The sequence below is a fragment of the Hesperophylax consimilis genome, chromosome 27 (assembly GCF_061612785.1).
Source record: "Hesperophylax consimilis isolate HC1 chromosome 27, BYU_Hcon_1.0, whole genome shotgun sequence".
NCBI lineage: Eukaryota > Metazoa > Arthropoda > Insecta > Trichoptera > Limnephilidae > Hesperophylax > Hesperophylax consimilis.
In genome coordinates this window covers 13,075,520-13,102,282 of record NC_142862.1, presented here as the reverse complement: position 1 = coordinate 13,102,282, position 26,763 = coordinate 13,075,520, and the positions used below count along the sequence as shown (strand labels likewise).

The window sequence follows — 26,763 nt, the reverse complement described above, 5'->3', positions numbered from 1 at the left end:
GATCTAGGGAGAAATCGAGAGTACCAAGTGCAGAAAAAGTTTTTGACAATCTGGGGTGAAATCGGTAGCAGCGATGATTGTTTTCGACCCGTTTTTACAAAATTCTGAGGAATGATTTCAAAAATCCTTTGGGATTTCAAAGTAGTAAGAGTAGCTTTTTCCAACGTTACGAGTTTTGTTTTGCACTTCCCCTCTTACCGAGTCCAAAATCTGATCATTTCCGACAATAAAACGCGACTATCTTAAATCTAGGGTGTTTTCGCATTTATGGAGTTTTGAGGACATCGCCAGGGGGTATATGTTTTATGACATGGCAACTCTAATTAATATCACCAGAGAGTGGTTTATTTATGATCACCAGATCGCACCAGATGATCACCAGAGACAAGAGAAATCGCGCCGATCGCGCCGGTTCGGCGACAACTTTTCAACTTGTGTTTTGTTTATAAAATGTTTCGGAAAGTAGCGTTCGGCTTTTGACATCCACGGTAGTCCACCGCTCATGACGCTGTAAAGAGGCAAATAGTTAACAATAATACAATTTGTTCATCGCTGGTTCACGTATTACATACGTGTATTTGACTGAGAAACATGGACGATCTCGACGATGGTAGCAAAGGTAAACTATCTGCTATAAATTGTTAACATGTGCTTACTCTGCTCTTTGATTATATACACAATATTTTTTGCCATTATAATTCTTTAGAACACAAGCTATTTTAAACTATTTTTTAATCCTTCAAGCCAGAAAATATGAAAAACTTTTTTTTTTTCACCGCTGGTCAAAATATTTATGTTTGAAAATTTGATAACAGTATTGTATAATATATTTAAAATGTGTTTTGGGGATGACTCACCATTTCAACGTTTTGTAATTTGAAACTTCTGGTGCATTGAAACGCCATAATTAATAATTTTTCTTTTGTCTCCCGCGTCCAAGTGAAGGCGGAGAACGCCAAAACATCGCATTCAATCTAAAAATATGGGTACCGGAGATGGACAGTACACATATTATGCGACTGTCAGATTTCTTAATTCATCGACAATAGTTCTATAACTTTTATCAGCAATTCTAAACTCAAAAACATCCCATCTAACAATAATAGTAATATTTGGTTGAAATAATATTTTAACCATGTATTTCACCTACGGTACCTTGTCTTTGATGGCAAGAAAGCTCAAATATCCGGAAAGCCACATTGTGGGATCAGAATACATTGGCAAACACCCAATGACTTTATCAAAGGGATTAGGCTACTGTCAAGGGGATAAGACGAAACATGAAAGGAGAAAGAAACTCAACATGGCTTATTACCATAAAACAATGTTTTTATGCATCATTATCACTATCTACATCCTACCGAGGGATTTGATCTCCTTCACAAATGCTGTCCACTGGCTGCGGTCCCTCACCATTCGGCTCCAGTCCTCAGTCCTGCCCCAATCCTCTTCCACGCAGTTTAATCACGCCTTCCTCAGTCTGCCTCTGGATCGATTCTACTGTGGCACATCCTATCATCTGGTATTCTTTTAACACGTTCCCGGACGAGCATGCTATAGCATTCGCATTGGATAGTTTAATTATGTCGCGGATGCTATAGCATTCGAAGTTTATTAAGTTTTTTTGTCAGATATGCTTGAGCAGTTGCTTTATCCTTATAAAATATAGGTAGTCTATTTCTTACTGTCACTGCTGACACAACCACAGATCGCTCACTGTCAAATGAGACCTTTTCTGCACACAAAGATAAAACAGTGTTTACGTATCATGACGGAAATGCTAGAGCAATCGCAAATATCTAATACAAAAAATAGTGCCAAAGTAGGGTGACTCACTGCCCGTGAACGTGTTAACATGTCTAGCCCATGGCAGTCTTTGGGGCCTACAGAATCTTACATTGGTCTCATGCTCTGTAAGATGTACATCTTTACCCTGTAAGAACCATTTTCTAGGGTAGTTCTAAAGTTATTCATGGAATTTTATGCTTAAACTTGGTTTCATCATTTAGCGTTAGGCCTTATGTCTCACAATCATACATAACAATTGGTCTTATTTTCGTTTTATGAATTATTTTGCTTCTTTTGCTAAGTATGTTTTAATTATTTTCTTCCAGAGCTGTCGGCAAACTGCTTCTACCAAGTGCGTATCATCAAGATAATCAATCCACAGCTCTTCTGGCTGGAGGTCTTCAGGAAGAACTCGTTGGACCCCCACAACACGGAGCCTGTTCATGAGGCGGCTATCATCCAGGCCGGGCTGCTGCACATCTACCCGGCCACCTCCGAGGTCTCAGAGACCACCCTGGAAATCCAGTGGAAGGCCTCTAACCTTTGGATACCGGTGACTGTGAATGTTTTTAGGGACGAGTTAGAGCAAGCCGAATCTTGGTACTTCAGGCCGCAGACGTTGATGCCTCCCAAGTGAGTGGAATGGATATTTAAACTATTTATTTTATTAATACAACAATGCTCCTTATTTCAGCGATACAGTCATTTTTATAAGGTCTATCGAGAGTTAGCACTTAGACTAATGAGATAACAGCTATATTTTATAGAATAGCTTGACTCTAGGTGCTATGTATTGCCCGTATAGGAACATCCACAAACACATCTAATGGGAAGATGCATATATAAAAGACCATTCTAAAATACGCATCATAAAGGCGGCGATACACATGCCTGTAAAATGGAACAGTAGCTTGCATGCATGTTAATGGCATGTACAAGTTACTGGCGCAATGAGAATACACATGCAAGTTAAACTTGCATGCAAGTTGTGTCCTTGCATGCCTGTATTTGCAAGACGTATACACATGCCAGTCACTAGACAGTACGTGTCTCAAATCACTCTGAGACTGAGTAGTCTCAAGCTTTTTGGCAATGGAAAACATTCGAAGTGAATCAAATATCATCGTATTGCAATTGGCAGTACAATGTGTACTGCCAATTGTATTGTAATGTCTACTGGCATGCCCGTACCTGTCGCGACGTTCACACATGCCGGTTTCATAGCCCCCCTCGTCCCCTCCCTCAACTTGCATGCCAGTAAATCAAATGTTGTGCAATCTACTTGCAAGGCAGGTACAGGCATGCAAGTTAGCGTATACACATGATAGTAGCTGGCATGTGCAAGGAGCTTGCATGCAAGTGTGCCAGCAACAGGCATGTGTATTCCCGGCTTAATGTTCGCCTTTATTTATTTGGCGCCAAGACAGCTAAACAACTAAAGTCAGTTGATCGCATTACTTTGTGTTGAATAATATTCAAACATAGTAACTGTGTTTGGTGATCATATTTGAATTTGAAGCCAGGTACTTTCCCACCTTCCTATTCCCCATCTCATTCCCCCCCCCACTGCTTTCTACCTCACGACATACCCTAATTGGGGATGTCGTGAGATGTAGTCTCACTGGCTCTAGTCATTTGGGAGCAATCATGTATTGTTTCATAGTGCTTTCACACAAACGAAGTATTGAATTCCATAAGTCTAAACATAAACTTTAGGGTGGACAGTTTGCACCCGCGCTGTGCAAGCGGGTTTCCTACAGAGCAACGGACCATACGTTTGGGAGGAGTTGGGACTTTTCTGCGGTACTCTTCATCCAGTGGGCCGCCCCAGACATGTAAGGAGGAAACTGAACGCCACAACATGGACATGTGCCTAGTCTGCTGGTCGAAAAAACAAAAACAATGTCAACTATTATATTTACCCACTTATAAACGCAGTGTAAATATTATGCGACACATAATATTTACATTAACGTCAGAATAGTGAAAAACTTGACTTATTACCATGGCGTTTGTTTGGTTAAAACGGTCTTAAACCAGGCTCAAGGCCGGCTTTACCATACCAACTTTGAATGGGCATGTACCAATCGTAATTAGTAAGGCATAGTGTAAAGATTTTTTTTAGAAAGTGAGAGGAGAGATGGCCTGCTATGGACGGAGGCTGTTAAAATAGCGCAGGACTGTGGTGCCTGGAGGCGCTGCGTTGATGTGATGGGTTCTAAACCCAGATAGGGCCAGGGGCAAAAGATGTATAGGTCTATCAACCTTAATTGACTACATCACAGTACTTACACAGATGCAACAATTACACGATAACTTATATACAGTGTGTTTCGTTTACACTTTATTAAAAATAAAAACAATTAATGATTATTTCACAGTTCGAAGTTTGAAGCCTAAGCGTGTTAATTTTTGTTATCTATCTATCTCTATAAATAAAAATATAAATGTTTGTTCAAAATCTCAAAATCAATTTTGACACATTATTGCATTAGAATATGCTTGTGTTTTTATGTACCCATATTATGTAGATAAAAACTTCTTTTTTTTTTAAAACAGCGCCATACGTTAAACAAGCATGCTTTTTTTTTTAAATAGCGAATGCTGTTGGACGTAAAGGAAACACGCACTATTGTTTCTCTATCTTGACAGACAGACCCACAGCACCGCTTGGTAGGGTACAGCTAGCATATAATGTATTTTGACAAGCAGAATATTGTTTTATTTCATTGTTATTAAAATGTTTATCTGAACGTGATATCTTCAGGACTGAATTCAAATGCGTAATAAACAACGACAAGATATGCGCCGAACATATTAACCTTTTCTGCTAGTGACTTTATGTAGGCGTAACTATTCAGGAAATACATGGCATGGATTGTTATGCTCCCCAAGAACGCGGAATAATAATAATGTATCATTATATTTTATTTATTTTCAAGTTACTGCCTTGGGGAATAGATTGAGGACTTTTGCGCCACCTTGTAGTTTTGGTATTTTTTTAATTCCTATAATACCTACAAACCTATATAATCTACCATTAAAAAAAATGAAGAAAAATATCAGATTAAAATAAAATAAAATATTTTGTAAATAAATATCATTCCTCGCCACGAATGATACTCCTGGCTCGCTGGAACCATAATGCGCCTTCGTAATTGTGCATTAGTTCGCTTATGGGCCGAACTACACGCACAGTAATTTTTGGGTGAGGCATGCCATCTCACTTGCTCTTACTATTACCAAAGCTGCTTGAGGGGATAAGGACATCAGGTGACACGGGCTGACTGTGAGGAGTAACCAAAGTTCCTACTAGTTTTAAGTCAGAATAACCCAATCTTCCCCATAGGAAAAACTAAACCCTTCCACATACTTTTCCACAAATGATCATCTAGTCCAGGTATGGCGAACCTAGGGCACGCGTGCCCGAGGTGGCACGTTTGATCATTTGGATGGCACACTAACGATTTCCAAGTTAAATTTTTTTTGTTTGATTTGACCAGTTGTTTCAAAAATATCTGAACAAAGGTTCATATTCTTCTTTTCTTTTCAAATTTAACAGTCATTCTGTTGATTTTTTTCAAACCAGAATTGGGTTGTTTCAACTCAAATTTAACTTACGTTACATTTGGAAATTTCATTCAATGTTCCCGCCGAAACTGACAATTTTTCCAGAGAAATCGATAGGAATATTTTTTTTACGCTTGCAATATGATTGGTTTATTTATGCTTGCAACACTCACAAGTTGTTTATGGAGTTCGCTGCCTGTCAAATTTTACCGGTTTTTATTTTTCGCCGTGCACACTGTTTTCTACAAAGCTCCATAATCTGTAATTTTTAAGCTTATGAATAAAATTTAAAAAAAATCATTTTTATTTTATCTATTTGGTTAATTTTTTTAACAGCTTGGGCACGCCACACAATCTAGAAATAATGTTTGAGGATTTTTGGCACGCGGACCCAAAAAGGTTCGCCACACCTGATCTAGTCAATCAACATTATGCAAGTGCATTATATAAACAAAATAAATACAAAACAATACAAGAACAACACGTCAACTCACCAGAGATCAAATGGGAAAATAATTCACCTACTCCAGATATTTTCATATCAGAGGGTTCGGCTCGGTAGAACTTCTAACAGGGCCTATAAATCCTACTGATCCCTCAACATAAATATTCAAAAAATCTTTCGTTATTCTATTTAAATGTATTTAAAATGACTGATTTTTGCATTCTTATATATAAATTTTTTGATAGATCTAATACGCATAGATTTATAATGAGAGAGCTAGGTATAATGCCAGTAGCTGAAATAACTATTATGATAATTATTTAATAAAACACATTAATTGCATCAGCCATAAGAATAATTTGCAATAAAATTGATGAATTAATAAGAAAAATGGCATTAAAATGCGTGGGGTCACAGAGTCACCCCTCTCGGTACCCAAAGTTTTGTTTTGCATTTTGGCATACCGTAGGTTAAATTATAAAATGTATATGTTGAATGCAGTCTCTTATCTTGCAGATTCTCGCTGGTATCCGACATAGAATGCTACTTTGGCCAGCTGGTGTACACATGCCCGGATGGGGAGCGCCACGACATTACTCAGGTCCTCTGTCAGCGGGGGCTGGCTAGCAAGAGCACCCTGCGGACACAGCGGTACGAGAACTCGCAGCTGGTGTTCCTTCATTGTCCGCCTGCAGAGTTGGAGGACGCCAGGAAAACCCTGGCCATGGATGCTCAAGTGCAGAAGATGAAGAAACTGGAAGCCCTGAAGGTAGTTTTTTTCAGTTTTTTTTTTTTAGTTATTGCCGCATTGCTGAGCATATTTTTGGGGAATATTGCGGGAATTTTCATCTAAATAGTGAAATCCTTATCAGGTTGTCTCCTACAATGAAATTTCATCTTGTTTACAAATGTATGTTAGAGCATGCTGAGAACAGAACTTAGAAATTTTGGAAAATACCAAATAGTATATAATGTTATGGTTGATTGATAAAGTCATTTGGAAAATACTTGACCAAACGACCGAACATCATCTATTTATTACTGCAATACAGAATTATCAATGCCTATGTAATTTTAATGCCTATTCAATTTATAAAAAACAATTTATTTTTGGATTATTTCTGCTGTGTAATTGTTATTATTACGTGTGACAGCTGTTTCATCTTCTGAAAGCATTATCAAACTTGATAATGTCTTCAGAAGGCGAAACAAATATTTATTTATAAATTGAATAATAATATTATAGAAAATAATAACAGATTATTCCAGAAAAATGAAAAAATATTTTATTCCAAACTTGACGATAAACAAAATATTATTTCGAATAATAATATTCCGTTGCCATCTGAATCAGATATGCGCGATTTTTGGACTAAAATTTGGAGTAAAGATATAAAACATAACGAATCAAGTCCCTGGATAGAAAATGAAGAACTCAATTTTTCAGGCATTGAACAAATGAGTTTTTCTAATATATCGGTTGAATTGTTAACCAAAATTATTAAAAATACTCATAATTAGAAAGCCACGGGTTGCGATTGGATACATAATTTTTGGTACAAACGTCTAACTACTTTACATCCTCTTTTGGCAAAAAATCTTTCAAAATTTGTCAGTCAACCACAAAATTTTCCAAATTTTCTAACTAAAGGCATTACTTATATGTTGCCCAAAAGCGAAAATATTAATAATCCCTCTCAGTACAGACCCATTACATGTTTACCGACAATATACAAAATTTTAACATCTTGCTTGACAGATTTAATATATACTCATTTAGATGAAAAAAATATTTTATCTGAACAACAAAAAGGTTGTCGCAGAAAACATATGGGATGTAAAGAACAATTAGTTATTGATTCTGTAATTCTAAAACAGATTCAAACTCGAAAACGTAATTTACATACTTGCTATATAGACTACCAAAAGGCTTTCGATAGTGTCCCGCACTCGTGGCTGATCAAAGTATTAAATATATATAAAATTAACCCCATTATTATTAGCTTTTGGAAAATATTATGTCCTTTTGGAATACCAATTTACTTATCAATTTAAAAGGTAAGAAAATAGTAATACCGGGCATTTCAATTAAAAGAGGAATTTTTCAAGGAGACTCATTGAGTCCTCTTTGGTTTTGCTTAGCATTGAATCCTCTATCTAAAATGTTAATTAAAAGCAAGTTTGGAATAAAAGTTAAGGGTAATACAGGGGAGAGTAGTACAATTTCGCATTTATTATTTATGGATGACATAAAATTATTTTCGAATTCTGAACAAAATTTAGAGAAAATGATGGAGGTAGTTAAAAACTTTTCAGATGATATCAAAATGACTTTTGGTTTAGATAAATGTAGAACGATCCATATAGAGGCAAAATTGTAGATGGGGACGAGAGTATATTTAGAAATTTCCAAATTACTAGTATGAAAAGGGATGAGGTTTATAAGTATTTAGGATACCCACAATCAAATAGATTAGACCATACTAGTATTAAAAATGATATTAGGATTAAATTTCAAACTAGGATCAGGAAAATTTTAAAATGCAATCTATCTGCTAAAAATTTAGTAAAAGCAATAAATACTTGGGCAATACCTCTATTAACGTACTCATTTGGCATAATTAAATGGTCTAATACAGATTTAGAAAACTTAGAAAGATTAATTAGAACTACGCTAACAAAGTTTAATTGCCATCATCCAAATTCAGCTATAGAACGAGTTAATTTACCTAGAAATTTAGGAGGTAGAGGTATAGTCAAAATAACTTCTTTGAAACATAATCAGGTAGAAATGCTAAGAACTTTTTTCCATAGGAAAGCTCATAGCTCAGAAATGCACAAAATAATTTGCAAGGCAGATAGAAATATTACACCTTTAAATTTATACGATGAGAATGCCAACATTTTTATAAATCCCAACCAGGAATTATTAGATTCCTGGTCAAATAAAATTTTACACGCAAAACACTTCAATTATCTCAACCAAACGTATGTTGACAAAATTTCGTCAAACAAATGGTTGAGTATTGGAGAGTTGAGCGCAGAAATAGAAGGATTTATGCTTGCTATTCAGGATAGAGTCATTAATACTAAAAATTATAGAAAGCATATAATCAAAGATACAAATCAAATTGATGATTTGTGTAGAAAATGTTTGGCTTTTCCGGAAACTATAGAACATATTGTATCGGGATGTTCTACATTAGCACCGTCCGAGTATACATTTAGGCACAATCAAGTTTTAAAAATAATTCACCAAAATTTGGTAATTAAACATAACTTGATTGACTGCCGTAATATAGTACCATATTATGAATACGAACCAAATTCATTTTTAGAAAACGAATTTTATAAAATATATAATGATAAAACTATACTAACAGACCGAGCGATTAGTCATAATAGACCCGATATAGTTTTACATGACAAAATTAAAAAAATAACTTATATCATTGATGTCGCTATACCAAATTCCTGTAATATTCAAAAATCTGTTAGCGAAAAAATAAGAAAATACACAGATTTAGGAAATGAAATAAAAAGAATTTGGCATTCTCAGACTATAAAAATATTACCATTCGTTATTTCGGCTACTGGCATTATACCTAGCTCTCTAATTAAAAATTTATGCGTATTAGATCTATCAAAAAATTTATATATAAAGATGCAAAAGTCGCTCATTTTGAATACATGTAGGATAACAAGATTTTTTAAATATTTATGTTGAGGGATCAGTAGGATTTATAGGCCCTGTTAGAAGTTCTACCGAGCCGAACCCTCTGATATGAAAATATCTGGAGACGGTGAATTTTTTTCCCATTTGATATCTGGTGAGTTGACGTGTTGTTGTTCTTGTATTGTTTTGTATTTATTTTACTTATATAATGCATTTACATAGTGTTGATTGACTAGCTGATCATTTGTGGAAAAGTGAGTGGAAGGGTTTAGTTTTTCCTATGGGGAAGATTTAACCTGGACAACAAAATCGGTATATGAAATACCTCCTCCTAAAATACTTTTTTCACTTAGATTGTGTCTTGATTATGTCTACGATTTAGGGGTATTAAAAAATAATATTTCTTCATCCGATTCAGCAAGCAGCAAACCGCACAGCATCCCCAAAGATAATGTGGTCTGGGTGGAGTTAATGTACAAAAAACACGTAAAAGGAGATGCGTAATGAATTAGATACATATTAATTAAATGTGAAGTAATACCATAAGACAATACATTAATTTTCAATTCGAGGATATAAAACACAAATTCGCTGTCAAATTTTTTGTCAATAAAGATGAAAAGGCCCAAATAAATTGTTGGAATTTGAGTTGGCTTGAAACAACAATTCTCCACGCAGTTTTGTTCCGTTAACGGCGGAATTGAATACAGTTCTTTAATTTTATCCGAATGACAGCAACCGACTTTGAATTCAAATACGTAATTTATTTATTTATTAATTAACGCCCTTTTTCGGGGCTTTTACACATGAATATTAAGAAATATATATTATTTATTGTACATAACTGAATTGCTTCAAACAGAGTGTTGAAGTTCAACATAATTGCTGGAATATCCAGTTTAAAATTTATAAAATGTTAGAATTTGTTTTGTATTCTTTCAACAGCTTGTACATGTATATTATAATGTGGGTTGCAGACAGGAGGTTGTACTCAAGTTGACTTCTTACATAGGCAAAATATAACAATTAAATACACTTTATATTGTTAAAATTTTTGGTTAGCCTAGTTATAAATCCCAACATTTTTAAGCCCTTATTAGAGATTTCTGTTATGTGGTTAACAAATGAAAGATTTGATTGAAAAGTGATGTTTAAGTCTTTGATTTGTGTAAATGTCTCAAAAACATTGTTATCAATGTTGTAATCAAAAATCACTGGATTTTTTATTCGAGAAAATCTAACTATTTGACATTTTGAGATATTTAAGTAAAGTCTATTTTAATTAAACCAAATTAATAATTTGTTGATATTGTCTTGAAGAATGTTGCAATGGTAAATATTTTGAATAGTTCTATAAATTTTGAGGTTATCAGCAAAAAGTAAGATATCATGAAAAAAATTTGTATGATCATTTATAAATAAGATTGGGCCAAGGTGTGAACCCCGTGGAACTCCACTAAACTTGTTGCATTAATTTTTTCCAACAGGGAGGATTATATTCTAACAATTTGATGTCTTCCTGCAAGATAGCTTTCAAACCAGGCTAATATATGTAATGTTATAAACAGAAAAAAGAAGGATGCTTATTTTTAGAAAGCTTTCCACCTGAAAAATAAAAGATATCTCTTTGCTTTTTGGGATCAGAAAATTTTCTTTTTACATTCTTACATTAGTTTTCGTAGTTCTATCTATTGTTATTTTTTATATTGTTTACGGGAGTTGATAATGTACTTATTCACTTATCCTAATCAGATTTTAGTATATATTGTAAAAAAACTAATCTTTAAATGAAAAAATCCTATTAAAATCTGTCTTTTAAGCCTCTTTTGACTTCTGTAGCTTGCTATAAATTACTGTAAGAGAATTACAACGTAATTGGTACTTTTGCCATAAGTTGCTTACATGAACGGCTTACGCGAAAAACTTACGTATGTAAAGGCAGCCTTTGGAGAAAACGGTTCCATGATATTTCATCAAAATGAAAATTCAACACACCTTTAAAAAGTGATATAGTCATTAAATGTTATTAAACAAAAACTAGGTTTAATAGTTACCTATGTATCCTAGTTTTTGTTTCATCACTTTTCATGACTTTATATCACTTTTTGGAGGTGTGTTGAATTTTCATTTTGACAAGATACCCGGTCACCGGAGAAAACATGCACTGACTAAAGATGTTCTTATAATTAAGTCTTAATAAATACCTACTAGATAAAGACACACTACATTAACAAGTTTTGATTATAACAATCAAGTTTTTATAGACAGACACTGATACATTAAATTATCCGGTATACTTTGTGAATAAAAGTTATTGACACGACGCACGGCAAGTACTACAAATTCAACACTGATTGATGCAATCGGTAGCAGGTGGTTTGGCTATAATGCAAAATAATAATGCCGGCCGCGCACGGCGGACCAATTTTACCTGAAAATTTTAACAAAAAATTGGAATTTCAGAATTTTTTTTTTTTTTTTTAATTGTTTTAGCTCATGTAGAATCACCTCCCGAAGTTAGTCCGCTTTGGCCCTGGGCATCCTGTATTATAATGATGTTCAACTGCTATGGAGACCATGAAAAATAAGTAAATATGCAATCTATAAAGTTTCGCGAAAACACATACACGTTTGGACACAACTTTTGGATTTGAATATAAAGTGTGTTGTTTTCTCTTTCTAAAACCGTTTAGATCATATTTCTCACCATGACAGTAAAGGAGACACAACGATTTCAATGAGATCATATGAGTTGTTCACAAAAGCAAACAAATTAGCCTGAAGGGTTGAATTTCCACTGTTCGAGGAACGAACAAGGGTTGGGATAGCCGTACTTTAAAGGGCTATTCCACACAGATAAACATAAATGAAGTCTATGGCTTGTGACAGGCGAATGCGAAAACACAATTCGTAACGTTAATTCACAATCAACTTACCGGGTGGCGAATGGAATCGGCATGGTGAGACTCATCTGTCAGCACTGGGACGATGATCGTGGTTCATTAGCACTCATTATTTTAAATTAAATTGCGATAAAATGCGTATTAAGTGATTATTCCGATAGATAACCGGCGATGGTGTACACATGGGTTTTGACAGGACGAACGGTTTTTGTGCAACTGTTCGGCTCACGGCCCTCCGTGGTTATAGCTGACGTTCAAAAAAACAATAAACTATACAGTTCAAATTCTGACTATACGATTGGTTAGCACACGGCCTGTCAAAGCAAACGGCGTGACGGAACATCCACATTTAATTAGCCTGAAGGGTTAAAAAAAAGGTTTATTCGATTCTATACCCTCATGGCCTACGCTTCTTTTACCATTTTTTACCCTTGAAGTCTAAATTTGAAAAATGGACCATTTAATCCCATGGAAGGTTTTCCTACATAAAAAACTGTTTTTCTAGTACTTTAGAAAACTTCTTGAAAATTTCACTATTTTCAAATCCATTCTGAAAAAATGGTATGGTACTAAAATAGATGGATCGATTCTTATAAAGTATTTCTCAATATTTTCAGGCCCACGAAGTACGCGTCGCACGTGACTTGATGGAAATGCGCCAAGAAGTCAACAAGCAGGTCAAGTTCGTCCTTCCCAATTTGTTCACCGCCCAAATTCCCAGCGAGCTAAAGACTGCACCGCCCGCCGTGATGCTTGAAGAGATGAAGACATACCTGCAGGAGTGTGCCCAGTATCCGTTCGACGAGAACCTGTCTCACAAGGGGGAGAGGGCCTTCCAAGTCGACAAGTCTCTGAAGAAGAGGCCCAAGAAATTCGAAGGGACGGGCGGACGTTTTAAAAACCCTTTGGCTTTTTATCACGCTATGAAAATGAGGGAAAAAAGTGAGTTTTTTTAAATTTTATTTCTTATCAATGAACTTTGTTCAAAACCTTTCACCACATTCCTGATGTAAAATGGTTGAGGGTTAATTCAAAACCTAGATCATAAGGTTCACTCATTCAAAGCAGCCTCCTAACATGAGATTCTGCAAAGATTTTCGTTTTAATTTTTTTATTCTTATTTATTGAAACATTTAAAAATATTTTTGTTAATTTAATAAATATACATTTTTTGGAGGTTCCTATACAAGTTGGGAGGCTGATTTGATTCAGTGTCCCGGCCTTATGATCAAGGAGGTTTTCCTTCAATTCCTAAGTCCTCCATCATCAAGCTATATTTTACTCCCATAATGATGGTAATGATAGTTTTCAAAATGGAGTATTCTTATACCTTAACTTTAAACCAAAAAATTGAAATTTTACGCAAGATCGATAGCAGTTTTGTTTTCTTTTACGAAATATCTGTTATAATTTTTAGCATATTTAGTATGTATGCACTATTATCCGCCACTTTCACTAATTGGACACTAGCTCAGTTTTTGGCGTGGCTAATAGAATACTGAATTGGCTAGTGAGTGAATACTGTATTGGCAACATCTTCATTTTTTGCCATCTACTAACATTATGCGTTTCAGGATTTCCTAGCATTTATTTATTTTTATGTGAAACCGCACAAGAGTCTCAACTGCTCCCAACCTTCTGGAGCCAGTGAGACAAGTGGGGAAGTACCTGGCTATTCAGATCTGGTCACCAAACTGGTCGTCAAAGCCATTTCAAGCAACGTTTCAGTTCTGAATGGGGTCTTACACCAGGCCGATACTGAAAATATCTTCCACTCTGGAACGTGCCTCAAATACACTTTACATTATTTTAAATTAGTCAAATATAATCGAATAAAATTTACTTGTGCACGCCGGCATTTGAACCCGCAACCTCTAACTTCGTTGAGAGCCTTAATCCTCGACGACGGAGGCTTGAAAGAATAACTTTACTCACATATTCAGTAATTAAAATAAATTAATTCTTAGTGATAGATAACTGACATTATTTATCAACTAATTAGGTTTTACACTAGCCAAGTGTGTGCGAATTAATGCTATAAATTTTATTTTTCAGACTACGCACCATTAGCGAATATCAAAGAGCAGCTGGAAATCGAAGTGCCATCAAAGGATGTCAATGTGGATTCAGTAAAAGTGGATTCACTAAAAATGGATCCAGTCAAAATGGATCCAGACAAAGTAGATCCAGAGGAAGATCAGAGGAAAATCACTACAATTACGAGTTATATCCCCGCAGGGCTCATTTTGGACCAAAAAAACACGAAAAACGTAAAGCCATTAATGTACAGTCCTCCAAAGATAACAACAGCGCCAAAGATAGAAGAGTCAAACATCAATTTCTCGAGAAGGCAAGAAAAGGTGCCGCTAAGAACACTAAGCCCACCACTGCAGGTTCACAAAAGTGATCTAGATGATGGCTTGGATTTTTCTTTTGCACCTAAGAAAAAAAAAACACCAGTCATTTCTAATGACACATATAAAGAGGGAGCACTCAGAAAGGATGATAGCGCTTTGAATAAGCCGACCAATCATTCCGCTGTCTCAGTGGGTACTCCGACAGGATCACTGTCGCAACAACCTACTACAGTAGAGGCTAAAGATACGCATGCAAATGTTAGAAACCAAGCAAAAGATGACAACCGTGTGTCCAAAAGCACAAGTCCAACATTTGAAAATATTGACATAGCTCAAAGCAACTATGAATATGTTCAACAAAAGAACAAACAAGGTCAAATACATAAAGTAAATGATTCCAGCAGCAGTTGTGATCTTACTTCCAGCGCCGATGAAAAAAGGATTAAACCTAATCTAACAGTGGAAGGTGTGAAAACCAAAAGAAATACATGCCATCAGGCGAGTCTTGATTTTCAATCTTCTCATGCTGTAAAGGAAACACACGGACGAAAACCAGATTACAATCGCTCTTCCAGTGGAAGCGGATTAGATACTCAACTTAAAGAAAAGAAAAAACCTAAATTTAAAACCAAACCATTTAAACACGTGAAAGATTTGGCACCGGATCCATTGGTAGTATTGGAAGCTTTCAAAAATTCACAGGACTTTACTTATATTGATGGTGCCAAACCCGCCAATGAAATACTGGCTTATACACACCAACAGAAGGACCCAATTGCTTGTATTAAATCTTGTCAATCCAATACAAATACCAGTTCTCCGGTTTCTGGCAAAGTATCACTAATGAATGTGGAATCCATTTTCAAAGCTTATTCATGCGTTGACAAGAAGAATCGTTCAAGCGACTCACCATCTGAATGTAGCTCAAGTATTATGACTTCAGAAGAACTGGAGAAATCTCTGCGCAGTAATCAGTCCATTAATATCAGCGGGGCAAATTTGAGTTACGATGAAGAGGGAGGCGAAACAAAATTGTCAATAAGTCCACAAGTCAACAGATCCAGAAATCGACCAGCAGATCTGTTCAAAAGATACCAAGCGAAGTTATTATCAAACACTACCAAGGAGAATGCAGATGATATTGTGCCAAAGACACAACCGACATATGAACCTAAAGAAATTCTGGTACAAAGCCAAATTGCATTGGAAAATATTTATAAGGAGAAAACCAATCTTAGGAGAGCAAAAAATACCACTCACGACTTGTTAAAAAGATTTACTGCCAAAGTTGCAGAAAGAAGCATAGATGAGGATAATTCACAAAAGACAGAACGTAAAGAATTTTTGTTACTAAGCCAAGTCAAGAACGATGAAAATTTCTTAAATACTTCTAAGGAAAGCGTAGATGCAATTGTGCCAAAGGCAGATGACAGCCAGATTATATTAGATAATATTTCTGTGGTAACAGCCAGTTTTGTGGCGACAAAAAATTCTGCAAAAGTTGACGAAGGAAATGAAGATGAGATTAGATCAGACACTCAGCAGTCAAATGTTTCAGTTAAAAGCCAAATTGTATCAAATGCTATTGAAACCGAACAGAAAATATTTGTTGTCCAAAATCGTGGTGCTCGCGAGTTGTTGAGATTATATAATGCCAGAATGGAGAGTGCTAAACTTTGCCAAGGTTCCTGTGACAGAAGGGAGGATTCTGAAGAAGATGGCTTGTCCAAAAAAGCACCAGTTGATAGTAAAGGTGATTTTTTAGATGAAGTAAAGGATATGTCATTAGATGAAAAGAGGGGTGAATATTTGGAAGTAGCAAAACGCGCTTCATTAGAAATAAAGCCATCTTTTTTAGATGAAGCCACAAGTGTTGTAAAAGTTGCATCATTGGAAACAAAGGATTTTTTTTTAGATGAAGACGCAGGTGTAATAAAAGATTCTTTATTGGAAACAAAGGATTTTTTTTTAGATGAAAACACAGGTGTTATAAAAGATTCTTCATTGGAAACAAATGATTTTTTTTTAGATGAAGACACAGGTGTTATAAAAGATTTTTCATTGGAAACAAAGGATTTTATTTCAGATGAAGATGTAGGTGTTGTAGTGGAGGAAATAGGCAATAATGATGCTGAACAACCTGGAGTAAATTCAAACGGAGTAAATCTAGATACAGTTTCCAATAGTCCTGGAAAGATAGATACAGTTGTGGAACAGTCTAACATTGATTATTGTCAGTCTCAAATGGAAATAGAAAATAATCCAAATCAAGGAATGAACATTGATAATGTTCCAAAAGAATTTGAAATAAGAGACCTATTAGAGAAAGGAACTGCAGATGTTGTAAAGGAAGAAGTGGAAGATAAATGTGGAATTGGAAAATCAACTGAGGCTGAAGAAACTGTAAATGTTGAAGAAGATATTAGAACAGATGAATCTATTTATGGCACAAGTGTGCCTTCCTTGCCGAGTGAGGATGACCCAGATCTGGTAGATGAGCCAGAAATGCTGGATGACCGTAGATCTATTTCTAAGACTAGTCTAGATTGTTCCCTGAGTGGCTTTAGCACTGGATCTGCCTGGAAATCCATCGGCCTCGGAGTGTTTGCCAAACCAGATGAGTCCATCAAGAGTTCCAGCTTCATTTCTGATAAGAGTTACTGTAAGTCTCTGGTCATTGACCCTGCTAAGACTCAAAAACTAAAGGCTGATTGTAAAGTATTCACTGACCAACAAATATGTGAAGAGAAAAAAAGCGTTGCAATCGTAATAGAAGAGAGCTCCACGTCCGACTCAGAAGTGTCCAATATTTGGGTCCGAGTTCCGTTCAATAGTAACGAAGATCTTGAAGACGTATACGGCAAAGATGACTTGGTGGAAACAATTTTGACACCCAAAGTCATCACGCACTCCAGGAGCGGTCTGACCTGTCTACCTTTCAGAACCCTGGCTTCAACCCCCTTTGGGGAGAAAATCCTCCTCAATCTGAAAGGTATGGGAGTTAAAACACCCAGGAATATTCAGAGCTGCGTTTGGCCGTACATTTTCAATGGTTTCAGCACATTCGCAATTGGTCCCACTGAATCGGGAAGGGATTTGGCCATCTTGGCTCCGGTATTGCATCTTCTCACCTCTTACTCTACAAAACGAAATGAAACAGAACCCGTGCTTTTGATTCTGTGCCCTGATATCAAGAGTGCTCGACGAACCCAAAGCAATTGTTCGGCCATCCTTAAGGACTGCCTCACACCCCAAGGCAATGCCTTTGCCGTGTTGAGAATTGACGACTGTGACAACAGTTTAAACGCATACGAATTTTTAAAAGCGTGCGATGTGTTGATATCGACTCCCCGCTGCCTCGCAGTTTACATGAAGTACAAAGTGAACATTCTCAATTTGGAAAAGATTAAATATCTGTACCTGAATAATCTGGACGTTTTGGATGAGAGGTTCTCTGTTGAAACTAACGCTGTTATAGACCGAGTGCAATTGGGGGCCAACAAACGCATACACCAATTAGAGCGGGAAAATGAACAAAAGAAATCCCTGAGGAAGGCGCAGAAAGAAAGTCTTATTAATGAAATGGCCTTGAAAGTTTATGGGACCAGCACAATTTGGTGTGACATTTTAAAACGAATCGGTATAGAATCTCATAATCCTGCTCTTGTGTTTTCAGCGTTGCAAGAATGTGCTTTTTATTCGGGAATGAAGCTTCAAGTCAGGTTCGTGGAAGCCAACATGAAGATTGAAAGACTCAGAGAGGTAATAAGAGAGGAAACTAAAGATGCACTGGTACAGAGGAGATGTGTGATAGTGTGCGGGAATAATGCGGAGGTGGCCAGTGTAGGCACAGCACTACGAGCCGACAGTCACAGTGTGATGCTTGTGGATTTGTCCATGCCTCCAGATGTTATCAACAATATCCGCCTGACATGGAAAGCCTACAACAATGTGGTCGGTTCCGTCTTCATAGTGTGCTGTGATGAAAACCTTCAATTCTTGGATATCTACAATGCTAGCTGGATCATAAACTTTTCTTTGCCTGAAACATTGACGAAATTCAACTTAAGATTCTCCACCATGAAGGACAATTATCCAAATTTGTACAAGGAGGCCAATGATAAGCCTCAGTTACGTTTTGATGTTTTTGTCGATGAAGAAAATTCTCTGCAACTGCCGAAAATTGTGCAGTTTGTTAAGAGATGCAAAGTGAAAGTGCCAGAGAAGGTGGAAGTCTTGCTGAAACAGATCTTGAGCCATAATGACCTGGGGAAGGCAGATTTGTATGTACCTCTGTGTGACCGGTTGATGGGCTTTGGTAAATGTCCAAACAAACTCAAATGCGTAGAGAGGCATTCTCTCATTCCAGCTAAAGATAAACTCTTGGATTGGATCCCCGAAACGGGAATAGTCAAGTGTAAGGTCATCTATATCCACCACACGGGTCTTTTCTCCGCCAAGTTGCTAGAGTATATGGATCTGGAATGCAACACTATTACTATAGCACAGAGGAACTTGCACCTAACTGTTGCAATGGCTGCGCACTTCATGTTGGATGCTAACAAACAGCCGCACGGCACTCCCCAACTCGGAGACATCTGCGCAGTGAAAGTCCACCGTGTGTACGAGCGCTGCCAAGTCATCAAGATTCTCCCCTCGCCCAACAGAAGATCTGATTACATTCTCCTGAACCTGCTGGAGGAAGAATGCTACATTTGGCAAAGCACAATGGATCTCCTCTATTTGCCTGACCACTTAAAAGCCATTCAATCAACCACGGTGCGAATTAGAACTGTAGGGATGAAACCAGCCGGAAGTAAAGAGCATTGGAGCGCTACATCCGTAACCAAGTTGAGAAAGCACCTTTTCACTACGGATGACGTTATTCTAAAAGGAAAAATTGTCTTAGGAATTGGCAATACCCTCTGGCTAGACAATATTCAAATCTGCAAACGTCTGAAGTCACTGCACATAGATGCAGTCAGATGCAACCTGAAGCAAGATCTCTTGAGGGAGTATGCCGTGGAAAATCCAACCCATCTCGAAAACCTTTACAATATTTGTAAATCCTTTGATTACCAATTGCCAATATATACCCCCATCAGTACGTCAATAGCAACTTATGATCAAAAATTACCTAAACCGCAGTGGGCTCATTTGAACGAAGATCAGTACACCCAGGTTTACTTTAGCTCAGTTGAAACACCGCACACTTTCTTTGTAAGAATCTTCGCCCACGAAAGACCATTGAAAGATATGGAAGATGATATACAGATTCACGTTGAAGATTTGATACGGAAATGCACTTATCTCAAGGAAATAACAGAAGACATGATTGCAAGCACTTTTTACTGCCTCGCAAAGTTTCCTAGTGATCAACAAGTTTACAGAGCCCGAGTTGAAAATATAGTCGATGATCCAACCAGTGAGAGTAAAATCTACAAGTGTTTCTTTGTTGATCATGGAGACTACAGAAATGTAGAACTGGACGATATGTTCCCTATTAATGCAAAATTCATATCAAGGATGCCATTCCAAGCCATCGAGTGCAGCTTATTTGGTTCGAGAGCTCCGGAAGAAGGTTGGACAGAACCGGCGGCAGATGTTCTGTACGACCAGAGCTTCAGAGACGATTTAGAATCCTTGAAGATATTACTTGCTAGGTACTACACCAAAACGCCTGCTGAGGTTACAGATGGGAACAAGTACGCAGTTGTACTCTTCGATACGGAAGAGAGAGTCTCTTATATTGATGTTTTAAGATCTATGATCTCAGTAAACGAAGATGAAATGGAATTGATTGAGGACGACAAAGAATGTTTGGAAAGAGCTCTTATTGAACTAGAAACAGTTTATTCAGATGATGAAGAGCACATGGAATCAGAGCCGATACCTGACTTCATTCGGCAACAAGCTCTAATGCCGTATATGTCTCCCTCCCTTCCTGCGTCTGAATCCAAGGAACTCATGACAGTTGAAGATGCTGACAAATTGACTGAATGGAACAATATGTTTACTGACTTTGAAAATGATGACGAGTGGGACTGCACGTTCGATGCAAAAGATTTCGAGGAATTTAGGCAAGTGAACAACCTGCCATCATTGCCACCGCTCTCAAAACAAAGTAACAAGACCTCCAACATAGTTACCAGCCAAGATGAGAAGAAAGAATCTGCAGAAGATTTTGTCGTCGTACACAAAAATGAAATAAACCACCGTGACATTAATTCCAGCTTCTGCGAAATTCCCGCCAAGCCTGACCATAAAACACCGGCAATTCTGTGGTATCAAAATGACAATTACGTCATCGTCAGGATTCAACTACCCGACGTCAACATATACGAGTGTAACATCGAAATTAAGAAGTTGTACTTTGAAACGTGCTTGGACAATGAAAAATATAAAGTAGACATAGAATTGCGTGGCGCCGTGCTACCTAAGCGTTGCACTCACGTTTCTAAAGGATCGCACGTGTTCATACGGCTACGAAAATTAATAGAGAATGAGTGGAACTCTTTAGCCGCTCTGAGTTACAAGGGAAAACGCATTGTCTATGACCATGATCACATCTATATCCACGAGGAAGATTCAGAATTGGATGAAGAAGAAAAAAATAAATTAAGTAAGAGTTTGACGTTGCGGGCAACGGATTTAATCAACGATGACGGGGATGAAGAAGCTCAGGGAGGGGGAGATGATATCATGGCACATATACGCACAATGGATATGGATCCAGATAACCTGAGGCTGCTTAGAGCAATGGAGATAGAGCGAGACGAAGAAGATGAAATTAACGAACAATTGAGTCATTAGTGCTTGTGAAATTCACTATACCAAAAGAACAAACCGTTAGATTTGACCGTGCACCATTGGCATTAACCATTGGCTCACTTGTCGATTCATTAGGCTTGTTGAACATTCATGTTTGTAAATCACAGCCATATTGTAGCAGTTGCAGGTTCATCCCTTCTGTTTGTGTGGGTAAAAGAAAAGTTTACCCTTTAATGAGAATTCAGAGCAACCTGATATTTTGTAAATGCAATTTTTGTAGTTCAAACCATAACATGTTGTTTTACCATTTTTAAGTCAAGACTGTACCATGAATGGTGATTGGTGACTTGGTATTGAAATGTTGAAGAATGCTTGATGAGATGTGTAAACTTCAGAAGTTTATGTGAAAGTAGTAATCCTTCATTGAGCTTTGTAAATAGATTGACTGAGTCGTGTAATTATTTTATTTTTCATATCAAAGTTATTCTACTTCGTTTTCTCATATACATTATTTCTGTTGATTAAGTTACTGTTTTGACGGATTAAAAATATTTTTAGAATTTTAAGTTAACATATATTATTAAATCACTTTGTGGCTTGACATTATACTGAAATGAAAAGTTTCTTTGTTTTTAACCACTTTATTGGAATGTAAACATTATGTCAACTAGTTTCGGTTGTATCATGGACAGTATTATTAGGGTGTTTATAAATTAGCTAAAATTTCCGCGAGCCAAGCCACGAATTACGGGAAAGGAACGAAGCAACCGCAAGCGGCGTGTCGCGCCATTTGCGGTTGCTGCGTTCCATTCCTATAATTGGTGGCTCGGCTAGTGGAAATTTTGTCCAGTTTGTACGCAGTATAATAATCTAACCCAAGTACAGACTTTCAAATAGAGATAAACATAATATGAATGTCTGTACTTAGGTTATTTAATAATAATACTGTCCCGAAGAAGGTTAGGTTATACATAACCGAAACTAGTTGATATAATGTAAAATAAATTCTAATAAAGTGTTAAAAAACAAAACAACTTTTATCAAGTTTAATTTGTAGAATTCCATTTTATTTTTTCTTTTATAAATTCAACAATATTATTATTCAATTTATAAAAATGGTTTATTTATAAACAATTTCTGCGAAAACAAACCACGCTTGATAGCTGTTTTACCTTGAAGGCCAAACATAAAATTGCGGTGAAGCCATTTAAAGACGATATATTTATTGTTGTGTCCACCACCACGCATAATAATAATTACACAGCAGAACTTGTTAAATTGAATATTTATATTATTGAATATATAAAAGAAAAATAAAAGTTAATTTTCATAAAGCGCCAAACGTTGGGCCAAATCATTGGCAGGTTTGATGGGTGCACAAAGAACCGACAATAATCGGTTTGGCTGGCTAACGTTCGTGGCCAATGCGTGCATCGGCCAACACACGCCAAGTGTCCCTATGCGCATTGGCACAATGTATTGGCCAAACGTGTACTGGCAGCATTAGTATGTATAAAAATACAGGGATTCTAAAAAGTGATAACAGTTTTATGTATATTATAATCTAAACTATTTGTATTTCGTTTTGGTAATAATTTAGAAGTTTTTTAAAAAGACTTCAACAATTTGTGATATATAATTTTAAAACCCTGCTTTCTACTTTATTGGCGACATTACGCTTTATGTTTCTAAAATATATTAGTAATAAGCACGGAGCTATTAAGGAAGGAACAATGTCTACTGAATTAGATTTTCATATGTACTCATCAAACCAATACATACTATGAAAACTATATCTCAATTTCAATACATACTAAAAAATGTAACAGTTTTGATATGTATTATATATACTGAACAAAGGTGTCTCATAGTCAATACATACTTTAAAAAAATGTATGTTTACCACAAGCAAACATATTTATCAATATGTTCACAATGAAATAAGATGTATCACATTCAGCAGAGCTTATTCCTGTGTGTTGTATCTAGAGCATAAACACTTATTATTAAATAATATATAGTTTTCTACATAGTCAATCTTTATAAGTGTGACTTCTTTGTGCTGGTCAACAAATATACTGACTTTTTTAATATGTAAGAATTGTTTTTATTGTATTGAGTAACATGATTTTATTATGATTTAGTTTTGAGTTCTTTACAACAATGGCCTTTTCAACGCAATCTATCTCATCATGCGGCACGTTTTGACATCATGTGTGTGTTTCACGGGTCAAATATGAGACAACTGTGTAGGTAAGGTCAAGAACAATCGTTGGCGTTATACGTATGTATGTGAATGAATGCAAAATGAAAAAAAAAGTATTTGTGTTTTTTCCAATGCCAACTTATTTTAAACCTGTTTTGGACAATAATATTTTGTGCTTTTAGTAGATAGATCGATGTGAAAATTCATTGGAATAAAATAAAAGTAAAAAAAAAACTTTTAAACTTTTTTTTTAAGATGGCTATGTGAGTTTTACTAGGGAAGCAAAAAAAACTTCCCAGTTTTCTATTCAAATGATGAATATTGTACGATAACTGTTAAACTTATGCACATAGCTGACATATAGTGCCCTTGAGGTGATTTCTCACGAAAACGGCGCTATATAAATTAGCCAAATATTATTATTATTATTATTATTGGGCCCGATTACTAGATTTAGAGTATATAATTTTTTTTTTGCTGAAATCTGGCATAGCCCTTTTTGTAAGTGCAACGAATCGTATCATGTATTTTAGAATTACATTTTTTGAGAATGTTATGTATACACAACCGAAAATACATTATTTATGTGTCAGTTCTATGAGAAATAAATTCAATGAATACATCTTCAAAACCATGATATTTTTTTTTTTCATAATGTGCCCTAGTCTATTGGCCTACTTAACTTATAAAAATGTGATTATCTATGTAGGTACTTGTAGTTCTGTTGACTTACCATTAATTTCTTCCACTTTACCAACGAAAAGATAATTCCAAAATTATCTTTACAGATTTGAAAGAAAACTGATGTTGCCAGGTTACAGTAGACCTTAGGTCCCAGATAGGCTAATGAATCGATTATCTGTTCAAGGAAGAATTTCGATTTTTTTTATCAATTTCACCAGAAGTAAGGAAAAATTGAGCTTACAACACATTTCTGTCAGTTTTTCTCTTCGGTGCATTTACATTTATAAAATAGGCATCCCGCTGCTGATAGCTCCTTTGTAATATCTCTCTCTTATATCAATACAATTAACAGAATGAGAGGTTACAATGGTGCTCTCAGCGGCAGGTTTGTTTTACTACAAGGTTACTGTTTAAATAAAATATTTTATCACTGATGTCATAGTACATAATCTGGCAAATTCGTATTGGACTGAATTTTTTTAATGATCCCTGATACGTCGATTTCCTGCTCGTTTAACTGAAAGGAGTTGAGAATTCGGATCGATGATTTGATGGGATATACTTGCCAAAACTAAGTTAAATTCCATTTATCAAATCAGTGGTTTCTGATACGTAAAGTTGTAACACCACCAACTGAACAGTTATCCGTGTCACACTGTTCCTTTATAATTTCTAGTATTATCTATGCATTTATTTACATAAGTGACTAAAATAGTTTTAATGGACTGTCCAAACAGATATAAACTTATCTATGATAAGTTCGAATTCGGAATAATCAAGAATGAGCAAATTGAAAATATTTTTAAGAGAATTTTTTATAATATGAACAATATAAACATTTTATGTGCTTTGAAATTGATTATTTTTACGTTGAATTCGTATAATGGTGCAATTCCTCTCAAAGTCTTCATTTAAAAATAAATGAAATTAACATTCTGTCTGTAATTTTGATGACTTAATTGGCTGAAAGAGTAACTAACGAATTAATGCATTATTTTTTTACTTCACAATTTCTATTGTAGTGATGCCATTGATAATAGAAATAAGGGAGATGCAAACACGAATGTGTCGCCACCATCGTTCACCCATACTACTGCAAATCAGATCCTCTCCCGCCTTTGTTTCTACCTATACACCAAACGCATGACTTTCATTGCAGAGTCGCTTTTTAGTCGGTGCAGTTTGGTCGTAGCTCGACAATAGTCGTCACGCTTCCATCCATATCTCCCTTTGTTTCTATTATCTCTGAGCGACTTCCTAACCTGCTAGATAAGTTTATAGACTTGTAAGTGCTCATTTATAAGTGTCATTGTATTATTATTTGTCGATTAACTTAATAAACAAATGTAAAAAAATTAAAGAAGAGTTTATTTTATTTTCACTTCATAAGATTGGCAAATTATTATTTGAAACAAAATTAACATGATATCGTTGACTGTTTGAACCCAACGCTTTGGACCGCTCGGCCACTAATAGGTCATTATGTCCATATTTAAAATCAACACGCAAATTTGGGGAAGAATCTATTTATATAATGTCTGTGGGTTTGTTTTTTAAACAAATCTACAACTTTATTCTGGGATTGGTGAAATTTGCACACTTGGCTAAACGAAAAGAAGGTGACTGTCTACATGAGATTTCGAAAAATCACCCCTTTTCCCACTCTTTAAGCAGAAAAAACCCGGGCAAAGCCAGGTACTTCAGCTAGTTAGACATAAATTATTATAATTATTGAGTTATTAATTACTACAGATTCCAGATATTAATTACTACAGATTCCAGGCTATAAAACTATACAATTCACTTCCAACGCATTATAAAACATCTAATCTTACAGAATACAAAAAACACATACGGAACTGGCTACAATCCTTTTAATATTTAATTTTTTATATTTCACATCTTTTTGTTTTGTTATAACTATGGAAAAATCGAGTTTATATTTTAATTTTTATTATTACTCTGTGTAACTAACTTCACTGTATTGTTTTAGTATTATATAACTTTACAATTGAAAAAGTCCTCCACAACACAGGTGAACTCCTAGCGTGGAGGACAATATACTATACCTTTGTAATACAAATATTTTAAATAAAAAAAAAGTTGCAGTTTTTAATGTTGGATAACCTGATTCAAATTCTATAATCTGGTGGAAAACAATAAATAAAAAAATACAGCATAAGTATTGCAGCGAATGTTGGGACAAACACAGAAGCATTGCTTGCATGCAGCATGTTTCTAATCATCTGACTTGACAAAAAAATTAAAAGGTTTCGCTTGTTCCAGTTTTTTTAACTAATGAATGAAAGGAACACACGTTTCGAAATACATATATGTTATAATATACAGGTTTCTAAATATAC

General features: G+C 35.7%; 1 protein-coding gene across 1 annotated transcript; it reads left to right on the top strand.

Annotated features, from left to right (window-relative positions):
* The first annotated feature begins 460 nt into the window (after positions 1-460).
* LOC149410605 (uncharacterized) lies at positions 461-25,757 on the top strand. The gene is made up of 5 exons (XM_089648390.1): positions 461-619; positions 2,115-2,421; positions 6,320-6,572; positions 13,000-13,324; positions 14,438-25,757. Exons 1-5 carry the CDS (start codon positions 592-594, stop codon positions 21,550-21,552), a joined length of 8,028 nt encoding a protein of 2,675 aa, XP_089504516.1. The 5' UTR covers positions 461-591; the 3' UTR covers positions 21,553-25,757.
* The last annotated feature ends 1,006 nt before the right edge of the window (positions 25,758-26,763 follow it).

Bases quoted from the DNA above. Each gene is read 5' to 3' on its own strand.
- LOC149410605 (XM_089648390.1), top strand. From the start codon at position 592: ATGGACGATCTCGACGATGGTAGCAAAG. The intron at 6,573-12,999 runs GTAGTTTTTTTC...CAATATTTTCAG, and splicing joins AGAAACTGGAAGCCCTGAAG to GCCCACGAAGTACGCGTCGC. The intron at 13,325-14,437 runs GTGAGTTTTTTT...TTTATTTTTCAG, and splicing joins TATGAAAATGAGGGAAAAAA to ACTACGCACCATTAGCGAAT.